Genomic DNA, 11,444 nt, shown 5'->3' on the forward strand with positions numbered 1-11,444 from the left:
CCACAACAGAGCCCAGAATCAGTGGTCTCTCCCGGGAGCTCACTTGTAAAACATCCTGGAGGCTCCAATTCATGAGCTCCCTCCTCCACATTGCCCACCTCTGCATGCTTCTGCCAGCCCGCACCCCTCAGATGGCCCGGGCTTCTCTCTCTTGTCCATCCCCATCAGCACTGTTAGTCCCCCTCGACTCCCCACCCACCCCAACGCCCTCCTTCAGTTCTCCTCTATCCCAGGCTCCAGACATCAGCACCCACAGAAACTCCGCCAACCCTATCCACAGACGCTCCACACCTCACCCCACACCTTACACAGCCGTCTCCTTCCTCCCCAGAGGTCTCCTCCAACCCCAGAGGCAGCAGCCTATCTTCAGCACCCACACTCCTCGAGGAGCCCAGGAGCTGGGTGATGGACTCCATACAGTGCCCTTGCTTTAGTGAGTCCACCCAGGCTGACTGGTGGGTGATGTCAGGCCGAGGAGGTGGGGGGTGGGGTGAGGTCCCTAGGACCAGACATGTGGCGTGGAGGCCACCATGAGGGTGGGCAGCTCTTGAGGAGTGTAGCACCACTTGATTCCCTGGGCTCTAGTTCAGGAAATTTAGGGGCTGAAAATGGAGCCCAGGGCTAGAGCCTCTACAAAGCAGGCTTCCTGCCCTCCTCTGCAGGACCCCCCTGGTGAGGCCCAGCAGATCCACTCGCCCTCAGCCTGGCAGCCTGGCCTTCGGGCGCAACACTGCGGATAAGCCCAGCTCGTCCCCTGTTGGGCGGAGGACTGGTCTACACGGTGGTCTCGTACTCCAGCAGCTCCTGGGAGGTCCCCATGCTCCGGTACTGCAACCGGGGCGTGGCGGGCGAGGAGTACTCCAGCGCCAGAATGGTCTTCCGGAGCCTGCGGTCAATAAAATGAGCATCCCACGCCGGGTACTTCTTCCGGGGCAAGTCAATCCGAATCACAGGCCCCTCTGTCCGCAAAGTGCGGGCCACTGGCGTGGCGGGCAAGCCAGGGCGGACCTGGAAAACAGGCGGCGTCGGGGTCCCAGCCCGTTCACCCCCGAGTGAGACCCCATCCCGCTCCGCGCCTGTAGTCCTGGGCAGGGACCTGGGCGGGCTGGTGACAGCATCTGTTGGTGGGCCACAGGGGCCGGGAGTCTCGGGGAAGATGCAGCCAGGGGCCTGGGGGCCCAGCATGGGCCCGTTGGGGTGCAGGAGGCAGTAGTAGACACACATGAAGAAGATGCCCAGCGCGAAGCTGGAGGCCACCACGCAGACCAAGATGAGCGAGCGGAAGTCGGTGGCGAAGTTGCGGCTGAAATACCAGCAGCCGGTGAGCGCGGCGTTCTCCAGCAGGACGATGCAGTAGTAGAGGGTCATGCGGCGGCGGCTGCGGCCCTCCTTGACGTTGAACCAGCAGAAGATGTAGATGATGCCCACCACCATGTTGTAGATGATCTCCTCCCACTTGGACATGCAGAAGTCGGTCTCCCCCTGGATGACCCAGAAGGTCATGATGCACCAGTGGGCCACGATGAAGATGCCAAAGTAGAGCTTGTAGACGCTGGCGAAGAGGGCGAAGGCCAGGCTGCGCGCCGCGATGGTGAACAGGTGCCACAACACCTGGACCACGGCACCCTTGTAGGACAGGGGCCTCTTGTCGTCCCTCGAGTCCCGCAGCACCTTCTGGTAGGAGGCCAGCGTCCAGGCCAGGGACAGGAGTGAGGCGAAGGTGGAGAAGACTGCAGAGACAGGGCGGGGGCAGGGCAGGCTGGGTTATTGGGTGGGGGGGTCTAGGTTGGGACCTGGGGAGGGGGGAGAGGTCCAGGTCGGAGCTGAGTTCTGAGGCTGGGAGAGAGGTGACTGGGCTAGAAGGGATGTGGCGGGGACCTGGGTCAGGCGGTCTGCAAGAACAACGGAAGAGGGGAGGGTGGACCGGCTTGGGGGACGTGTGAGGACAGCTGGTGGACGGTGTGGAACTCCGTAAGGGTCAGGGCTAGGACTCTTCTTTGAGGCTGACAGGGTTCAGGGTTCTGGGTGGGAGGGCAGGGAAACTTAAGGTGCAGGGCTGTGGGGGTGGGAGAGGAGGTGAAGAGGGTGATGATTGAGAACTTTTAGAAACTATGGGCGCCCTGGATAAGAGGGGGACTCTCTAAGAACTGAGTTGACAAGGGGAGAAGATACGGGGGTCGGGGTGGGGAATCGTCCCAGTGTTGCCCAATGTCTTGGCCTGGGACCCAGCAGACCTTCCTGAACACTGACTGAGTGGTGAGGGGGAGAGGGACAAGGGTCACCCCAGGGAGGTAGGGATGTATTTTCCCTGACACTAAGGGAGGCGGCCTGGTCTGTCAGAGTTGTGGAGGGGGTGAGGTGTGGGCTGGGCACTGCATGGCAATGAGGACCAGAGGGGTCCTCAGGACACTGGACAGTGGCCAGGGGTTCTCAGGAGGGCCTCTCTGCACGTGGCAGAATTGGGGTCTGGTCTGCCCAGCGAGTGGGAAAGCTCCCTCCCAGGTAGCCAAGGGTGGAAGGGCCAGGGGCCAAACAGTGAGGGTGAGTGGGCCATTGGAGGCGACCCGGGGGCCCGGAGGCAGGGGGCGGGGCTCACCAGGCAGCTGCTGGAACAGGTTGCTGTGGCCGTCGCTGTCGCTGTCGCTGCGATGTATGAGGAGGCTGAGCTGCAGCACGAGCTGCGGCGCGCTGCGCAGGAAAGTCTCCAACAGCCGCAGCATGCTCACGTCGGCGCTCTCGAAGAGCATCCGCCAGTAGAAGTGGCGCTGCAGCCGCTCCCCGCGCCAGCGGCTCTGCAGCCCCAGGTACAGCGCGTGCAGGTACCTGCAGGAGGCACAAGGCGCTCAGGCTCCCCGCCCGCCGGCATGGCCTGAGCCAGTCTCCGGCCGCCCAGGCCGCCTTCCTATACTGCAGCCTGAGAGTCCTGGAAAGACCATCTCCCGGGCCTGCTGCTGGGGGCACTGACTGGGCTCCTTAAAGAAGGGGCACACAGGAAGTGCTTCACATAACATGATCATCCGATGGGGATGGGTGGGTGGGACTTGGTTGTAGGATTCCTAATCCCTTATAAGGAGACCTGGTAGTGTTGTGGTTATGCCCGCTGGCTTGCTAACCAGAAAGTCAGCAGTTCAAAACCACCAGCCGGAGAAGGATGAGGTTTTTTTTTCTACTCCTGTTAAGAGTTATAGTCTCAGAAACTCACAGGGGCTGCCCTACCTTGTCCTATAGCAGTGGTTCTCAACCTGTGGGTCGTGACCCCTCTGGGGGTCGAAGGAGTCTTTCACAGGGGTCGCCTGATTCCTAACAGTAGCAAAATTACAGTGAGGAGGTAGCAACAAAAATAATTTTATGGTTGGGGGGGTCACCACAACATGAGGAACTGTGTTAGAGTGGTGGCATTGGGAATGTTGAGAACCACTGCCCTATAGAGTCGCTATGAGTCGGAATTGACTAAGTGCTGGATCGTAGTGAGGTTTTTAACCCCTGACAGGGAGGAGCCCTGGGAGCCTCGTGGTTACCATCCAGCTTCTAACTGCAAGGTCAGCAGTTCACAGCCACCAGTCTGCCCGCGGAAAAAAGACCGGGCTTTCTACTCAGGTAAGAAGTTAGAGTCTCAGAAAGCCACAGGAGCAGTTTGGTTTGTTTGCTTGTTTTTTAACCTCTTATCATGTCTGGAGCGTACAATGTTCAAAACAAAACTAAAAGCTAAACTTACTCCTATCGGATGATACCCCTTACCCCCCTTCATAAACCAGAGAGAAACCCAGCCCACTGCCGTCAGTGATTCCAACACATAGCAAGTGACCTGATCGAGCAGAGCAGACCTGCCCTCTGGGTCTCCAAGGCTGTAAATCCTTGGAGAATGGGAAAGCCTCGTCTTGCTCCTTCCGCGGTGCTGGTGGGTTTGAACTGCTGACCCACTACGCCACCAACACTGTTAGAAGACCCTACAAAACAGCTGTGCCCTGGAACTGACCGACCTTGGGTGTGTCAGAACAGAATTGTGTGCACTGGGGGTTTCTCCTTTACTTATTATTTTAACATTTTGTGCTGAATTGGGGAAAGGTTTACAGATGCCACCCACAGCTGCGGACTTCTACCTGAGGGAGCCGGGGTGTTGAGGAAGGCTTCCTGGAAGAGGAAGCACTTGCTCCCGGTAGCCATTTGAAGGCAAACAGGAAGTGGGAGGGCGTCCTGGGTGGAAGCGGCAGCTAAGTGAGCAGCACCCTTTGGGAGCCAGGGCGGTGTGGTTTGATGGGCCTGGTGGAGGGAGCGGGGAGGACCAGTGGGCAGTGGCATAGGAGCTGGACTTGGGAAGCGCATCCAATTCTAGCCTAAGGGGTTTCGATTTTATTCCAAATTGGAGTTTCATCCCAGAATCAGGGGTGATGTGATCAGCTTGGTGGCTTGGAAAGCTGGCGCTGGAGGCTGGCTTGGAAGTGAGCCAGGAGAGGCTGGGGTCTGGGCCAGGTTTGCAATGACAAGCAGGCTGATGTGTCAGGCGAGGGATGGAGGAGGGGCAGAGAGCAGGGCTGAGGTGGGGAGGCAGGTGGGTGGGTGGGTGGGGCTCTAGGGGAGAGACACAGCTGCTCTGCCTAGAGCTTCTGAGGTGCTTGGAGCAGAGACCACTTTCCCAAACCTCCCCTGCCCGCTCCATCCGCCGTGGCTCCTACTTCAAACAGGAAGGCGAGACCAGCTGGTCCAGCGCGAAAGGGCCTGGGGAGTTGTGGGGAGGGCGACACCCTGAAGTTTCTCTCCGGCTGGAGGACCATCTGTTTTCAGGCCTGGGTCAGCATGAGAGAGGCCCGCCAGCCAGCATCCATCACCACCTGACAGGGCCGCCCACCTCCCTACCCTCTCTGCCCCCTCCTCCACCAGCTCCAAAGACAGAGGGTTCGCAGGGCCCCAGCCCTGACGGGGTACCCATCAAGCCTCAAGAACATTGGGTGGGGGCGGGGGATGTGGACAGCCCCTGCGGCTGTCTGAGGGTGAAAGGCCTGGGGTCAGCCCGCTCTCAGCCTTTTCTGGCAGCAGGGTGCACCCATGGTAGTCCTGCCCGGTCAGGGTTAAGGGCTTGCTGCCAGGGACCTTGGAAATTTTCATGGGCCTCAGAAACGGTTTGAGCCTTTGCAGGGGAAGGGGTGTGGGGAGGGGGAGGGAATTGGCTCTAAAACACATTGAAAAACTGCAGATTCAAAATTAATAAATGTTTAACTAAATGTCTGCAAAACAGAACATGATGTCAGCCAGTCAACTGCGATTTGGCTTTTATCTGATTAGCTAGAATTCACATTTGATGTTTGATGTTGCTGCGTTTTAATGTGCTCGATCGAGGTGGGGCCCACAGAGCTCTTCAAACAGGGTGGCCCAGGAAGAGCCATTCAACTGGGCCCGGCCTCAGTTTCCCCTTCTCGAAAACGTGGCCAGCACTCACCATCCTGCCTGCAGTCACTGCCACTGGGGTGGGGGGCAGATAGGCAGGAGGGCAACATTGGGGGCTTGTGGATTTGCCTCCCTGGCAGCTGTACGGCCTTGGGCAGTCTCTCTGCCTCAGTTCCCTCCTTACTGCAAACACCGAAGGAGGAGGTAAACAGTCTACAGACTGTAGAGGGAGATGCACATAGAGGGAGAGGGGCGCGCACCCTGAGGGAAGGCCTCTGGCTCCTTCTGATGACCAAGTGTCCTCCCTGGAAGCCTCCCCCAGGAAGCCCACCCTATTTTACTCTCCTGGAAAGGCAGCTGTAAGAAGCTGGACCCCACCCTGCATGAGACCAGCACCAGCTACAGAGAAGGCCCCCTCTCAGGAGAAGCAGCCTATCCAGACTCAGAGAAGGGGATGCACAAGGGGGCTTCAACAACTTGGTGGGAAAATGGGATGAAGAGAAAATGGAATTGATCCACGGACTGTTTGAAGCTTCTCCCTGGTACCTGCTTTCTCCTGAACTCATGCCCAGCTTTCCAGACTCTACATGGTCATTACACTGGTCAAGGCCATGGCCATCTCCTGCCTGAACAACAGCCTCTGGGGCTTCCTGCTTGGACTCCTGTGTCTCTTCCTCCCGCCCCGTCATCCAGTTTCACACATGGCAACCAGTGGGATATTGTTTAAAAAAGAATCAAAAGCTGTCCGATCATGTCATTCTGGTCCTTCAAACCTTCCAAGGTCCTCCTCAGCACTTGGATGAAAACCCAACTTCTCTCCTTGGCTTCAGGGCTTGAAGCCATCTGGCCTTGCCCGTTTCTCTCACTCCTCCCTCATCCCTGTCCCACTGGCTCCTCCTTGGCCGAGCTTGTCCCTGACATCTCCTCTTGCAGCTTGCTCTGCCCGGAACACTCATTTTCCAGCTTTGTCCCCAGCTAGGTTCCCCGGTCAGTTGAGGGTCACCTCCTAACGGAGGCCTCCCAAGTCACCATCCCAGGCCGGCACCTTCACCTTCAACAAATGCTTCTCTAGTCTACCCGTGACCCGGCTCTTTCTTCTTCTTCCCGCTTGGACTAGGAAGCACTCTTATTATGAATCAGCACATCTGTTTTCTGTTCTACCGCTTGCAGGTGGCTCCCTGAGGGCAGGGACCTTGCTGTCATCATTGTGTTTCTGGCATCACTGCATTGGCCGGCAGTTCTGCAGAATGACTATGTGTGAGTGTACGCTATGTGCACGTGTATGTCTCTCCTGGTCTAGAAAGCCCTGGGGATTACCTGCCTGGGTTTGCGTGGAGCCAAGCTACCTGTAGGCTCCTCTCATCCTCTCTTGATGCATTCCTGGCCTTCCTCCTCCAGGAAGTCCTCCCGGATGCTCCTGCAGCCAGGTTAGTCGTTCCCCGTCCCTCCCCCGTTCTTCTGTGGAGCACCCAGTTGTAAGTTGACAGAAGGCCAGCAGAAGCCAGGCCCTGCAGTCAGGCCACCCTAACAGTATCTGGCATCCTCAACTTACAGATGAGGAAACAGAGACACTCAGGCCTTTGGAACTAGTTTCCCGACTCTCCGTCTAAAGCTTAGAGAAATGTGTCTGAGAATAAACAGGAAGCCAGGATGGGTGTGCACTGTTGTGGGCAACGGAGAAGCAGAGCCGAGAGGAGGAGAGAAGCCAGTGCTGGGTTGCGAAATCCTTCCACCAAAAAATCTGGATCTAAAGGATCTAAAAATTGGTCTTCTGAACACTGAGCATGCTACAGGTCTAGATGTGGGTAGGAACTCCAAGCTGGCAGGTCCTCTCTAATGGGCAGGAGGAGGGAAGAAGGATGATGGAATCCCCCCCCCCACACACACACACATACACCCAACTTGAGAAGCCAGGAGGCTTCTGGGCCACGCCATCGGTTGATCGGGCTCTCCCTCCTGTTCATGTTGGTCTACTTGCGTCTCTGGTTTGGGGTCTGGTTACCGGCTTGGACCTCAGTGTCTCTTCAGACTGGCCAGGTGTGTCCAACCCTAGATCTGGAGTCACTGCTCTGTCTGTCCAGCCAGCCCATGTCTGCCATGTCTGTCCAGGATGCCAGATCAGCCTGTCTGTTCATCTATTCTCAGTTATTGTGGCAGTCAGCCTGACCCTGGGATCCTGATTTGGTCAGCCTGTCTGTCCTTAGAGGCCTGAAACGCCTATTGGTCAGTCCATTGGCTGCGGGGCAGCCTGTCTGTTCCCCTGGATCTGGGACCTGCTCTCCTGTCTTTCTGTCTGTCCCTGGGATGCTTGGTTGGCCTGTGGGTCCGTCGGTCTGTCAGCTGCTTGGTCCATCTGTTGATCTGCTGCTCAGCTCATGGCTCTGGGTGCCTGCCGCCTTCAGGCTGTCCTCCCCTGCCTGCCCCTCCTCCCCCTGACTCGGGGCTCTCTCTGTCTGTCTGGTCTCTCACATCCTCAGCTCCTCCATCTGGCTGTCTCGGCATTTCCGCGTGTGCTTCTCGTCACTCCCCCTCACAGCTCCTGGCCAAAAATACAGCAGCTTCCAGCGGCTCCCCCGCTAGTGGTTTCACGGCTCCATCCAGGAACCCCCAGCCCCAGCCCCCACCCTGACTAGCTCCCTGGCCTCCCGAGTGGGCCAGACCCCAAGGACTTTTGCTGGGTGGACAAGGTGGAGTTGGGGGAAGGGGGCAGCAGATGGGTTTATGGGAAGGGGACTTTCCACACCAGCTGAGCCCCTATCCCATCCCCAGCTGGGCAGGCAGACAGTAAGTAGAGCTTTTAATGACAACCCACCACCACCGCAAAAACCCAGCGAGTTGATGCTGGCCGATGCATAGTGACCCCATAGGACAGGGTAGAACTGCTCCTGTGAGTTTCAAGACTGTAACTGTTCACGGAGTAGGAAGCCCTGTCTTTCTCCCTCGGAACTGTTGGTGGTTTCAAACTGCCAACTTTGAGGATTTCGGCCCAACTTGTAACCACTGTGTCACCAGGGCGCCTCCCTGATGGCAACAGATCACGTTTCTTGAGTGCCAGCGAGAGGCCAGGCTCTGCTAAGTCTTGGTATTCCTATCCATCCGTCTAGTCCTCAAATATCTCAGATCAGAGATCTGAGGTGAGTTCTGTGATGACCCCCATTTTAGAGGCGATGTTGAGAGCCAGAAAGGCAGGAGGATTTAGCGAAGGCCACAGAGCAAGTTCGTGCCAGACCTCGGGCTCAGCTGTGATTCAGGATGGCCCCTTGAACCTGAGAAGGGGTGGAAGAAGTCACCACATCTCTCCTCCAGTCACCCAGCCACGCGGAGCCTGTGCTGCAGAGCTGTCTGGGCGGCCCATGTTGGATGCAGATGGGCCTAAAGAGCTTCACCTGGGATGATGTGGGTCGGGTGAGAAAAGGGGCTGTCGACTCAACACGTATTCAACAAGTCTTTCTGAGCAGCTACAATTCACCAGGGCCTGTGCTCAAATCCTGGAAGACAAGCCCAGCACATCTGGGACTCATGGCCTGGGAGTGGGGCGAGATTGGCCATCAATCAAGCACCCCTACAAGCGCATAGCCATGTCCAAGTTCCACGAGCTCCCAAACCATTCCAAACAACCACCCCCCACCCCCGGCAATGAGAAAGGTGGGTCTGTTGGAGAGGTAGTCAGGGAAGGCTTCCTGGAGGAGGTGCCGACCGAGCCACATCTGAAGGAAGCACAGGAGTTAGCCAGATGAGGGGTAAGGGAGTGGGGCAGGGGGTGGAGGTCCTTTCTGACCGTAGAAAGGACGAGGGTAAATAAAGGTCCTGAGGGGGGAGGAAACTTTCAAGGAAGAGTGAGGGCTTCCTGGACTGTTTGCCGGTCATTAGAAGAAGGGGGCAGAGAGGAAGGGGAGCGGAGGTGGGCCAGGGAGAAGGACCCCCCTTCGTTGCTATGAGAGTCACAGCTTTTAAATGGGAGGGACAGGATGAGGTGCCACCGCTGCATCTTAGAGGGAGCACTTTGGTTAGGGAGAAGAGATCCAAGGAGGGCCAGGGTGGGAGCCAGAAGAGAGCTGCCAGGGTCTCGAGAGGTAAGGGTGGCCATCTGGAAGGGCATGGCTTCCAGAGGCATTTGGGGAAGTGACTCACCCAAGGTCAAACAGCCAAAAAGCATCTCAAGCCAGAGCCAGCCAATCGCCCTGCTTCATTACGGGGCATAGAGCCGGCTGGGCCCAGACCCAGGAGCCCCGGGCCTCAGACAGGGCTAGCTGGAGGGCTCTCAGGAAACACTGAGGGACCCCCAACTCCCTACCATCTCCCCTGCCATGTGAACCAGGAAGCTCTTGGGCCTGAGGCCCCTTCCCCATCTGCCCACTCCTGAGTAGAGCCTGCAGGATGCAAAGTAGGACCTTCCTGGGGTTGGCAGCCAAATGAGTCATAAATGTCAGTGAAGAATGTGATTTTAACACATTCGGCTCCCATTCTGAGGGGTGCTGGTGAGCTGGGCTGGGCATCTCCTTCCTCCTTCGCACCCCCCTGAGAGGCATGGTACCTCTCTTGCTGAGCTGAAGCCAAATGTTTCCCAGCCACTGATTTTAAGGTTGGCTGAAGATGAGACCCTCTCCCATCCCACCGACCCCCTATCAGCCCCAGAACTGCTCTTTCCACCAGCAGAGAAGTGAGTAGCCCATCGCCCGCACGCTTCAGGGACCAGCTGTTCATGTCCTTCATTGTCTCAGTGCAGTTCTCATCCCCTCGCTGAGCCTCAGAGCCCCTCTCTGTGAAATGGGCCACTGGCAGAGCAAATACGAAGTAAGACCCTGGGCCTCCTAATCTAGCCCAGACAGCTCCCCCACCTTCTGTCTTCTGACATCCCTGTGGAGTTGAGATGCTACGAGCCAGGGCAGAGGCCGGTGAAGGGGCGTGTATGCTGGGGGTAGTAACTTCTACTCTCTTAATAGCATTTGAAGGTACCTAGTAATCAAGGCAGAAAGAAAACATTGTGAGGGGTCTGAGTTGAATCAGGGTCTCAAACGCTAGTGCTTAGAAGGGAGGGGCTGATAGGAAGTGGGTTAAGTGAGGGCTCTGGTGACAGGGACAGGCACCCCCTGGGTTCTGGCGCAATACTGCCTGGGAACGTGTGAGCCCAGTGAGGCTGGAGTTTCCAATTTTTCAAAAGTAGCTGGAAATTAAGGCTTTATGCAAAAAGAAGAATCTCATTTTGGAAATGATGGCAACTAATTAGAAAATACCATATGAATTTTTAAGAAAGTTATTACCTTTAAAAGTGTGAAAACAGTATTACATATTTTAGTGATTTTTTTAAAGGTATATATCTTTTTCTTTTCAGAGGAGCCCTGGTGGTGTACATGTTGGGCTCCTCACCACAAGGTCAGCAGTTTGAAACCATCAGGTGCTCCTCAGGAGAAAGATGAGGCTATCTACTCTTGCAGCGTTACTTAAAATCTCGGAAATGTCCAAAGGCAGGTCCACCTGGTGATTCCAGGGTCACCAATGAGTCAGAATGAACTCAAAGACAGTGAGTGTGGGTTTGGGGTTTTCACCAAAGGTTTTCATCTTTGAAGAGATGTGCTGATGCATTTCTGGATGTAATGATAACAAAGTCTGGGATTTGCTTCAAAATAAGCTGGGAAGTGAAGGGCATGCATGGGGTTTAGGCCTGTTCTGTCTATAACTTGAACTCAGTAGTCACGAGCTACACCTGATGACTTACATTGCATTAAAGTGAAATCCAGCGTGACTTCCGGCTCTTCCATTGCCTTGGCTACATTTCCAGCCCTGACTCTCCACCTGTGACAGGTGACTTGGTGGGCGGCCCAGTGAAGACCTGCAGTATTTCCACCTTTGCAGACGGTTCCATTGGATGGCGCTGGTCTCGACTGACAGGCCAGGAGGGGCCATTGTGGAGTTGGGCACACGGAGCATCATTCTCTCTCTCTCTCTCTCTCTCTCTCTCTCTCTTTCTCTCTCTCTCTCAATTCGTTTTCCATTCTAAAAATTGGCCTTTAAACCAGAAAGAAAAAGGCTGAGCCCAGCCAAACTCAGGCTCAGTCTAGATT

General features: G+C 56.3%; 1 protein-coding gene across 1 annotated transcript in view; it reads right to left on the reverse strand.

The window, feature by feature from the left end:
• Nucleotides 1–719: 719 nt before the first annotated feature.
• The window catches only part of XKR7 (XK related 7), a gene marked incomplete at its 5' end in the record, with an annotated part of 21,483 nt that continues 10,758 nt past the window's right edge, over nucleotides 720–11,444 (reverse strand). The window contains 2 exons of the mRNA XM_004698218.2: nucleotides 720–1,730; nucleotides 2,597–2,823. Of these exons, the coding sequence (XP_004698275.1) occupies nucleotides 775–1,730; nucleotides 2,597–2,823 (1,183 nt within the window). The remainder of the gene's footprint in view (nucleotides 1,731–2,596; nucleotides 2,824–11,444) is intronic.

The sequence above is a fragment of the Echinops telfairi genome, unplaced genomic scaffold, assembly GCF_000313985.2.
Source record: "Echinops telfairi isolate 266 unplaced genomic scaffold, ASM31398v2 ScPeMD7_5592;HRSCAF=6446, whole genome shotgun sequence".
NCBI lineage: Eukaryota > Metazoa > Chordata > Mammalia > Afrosoricida > Tenrecidae > Echinops > Echinops telfairi.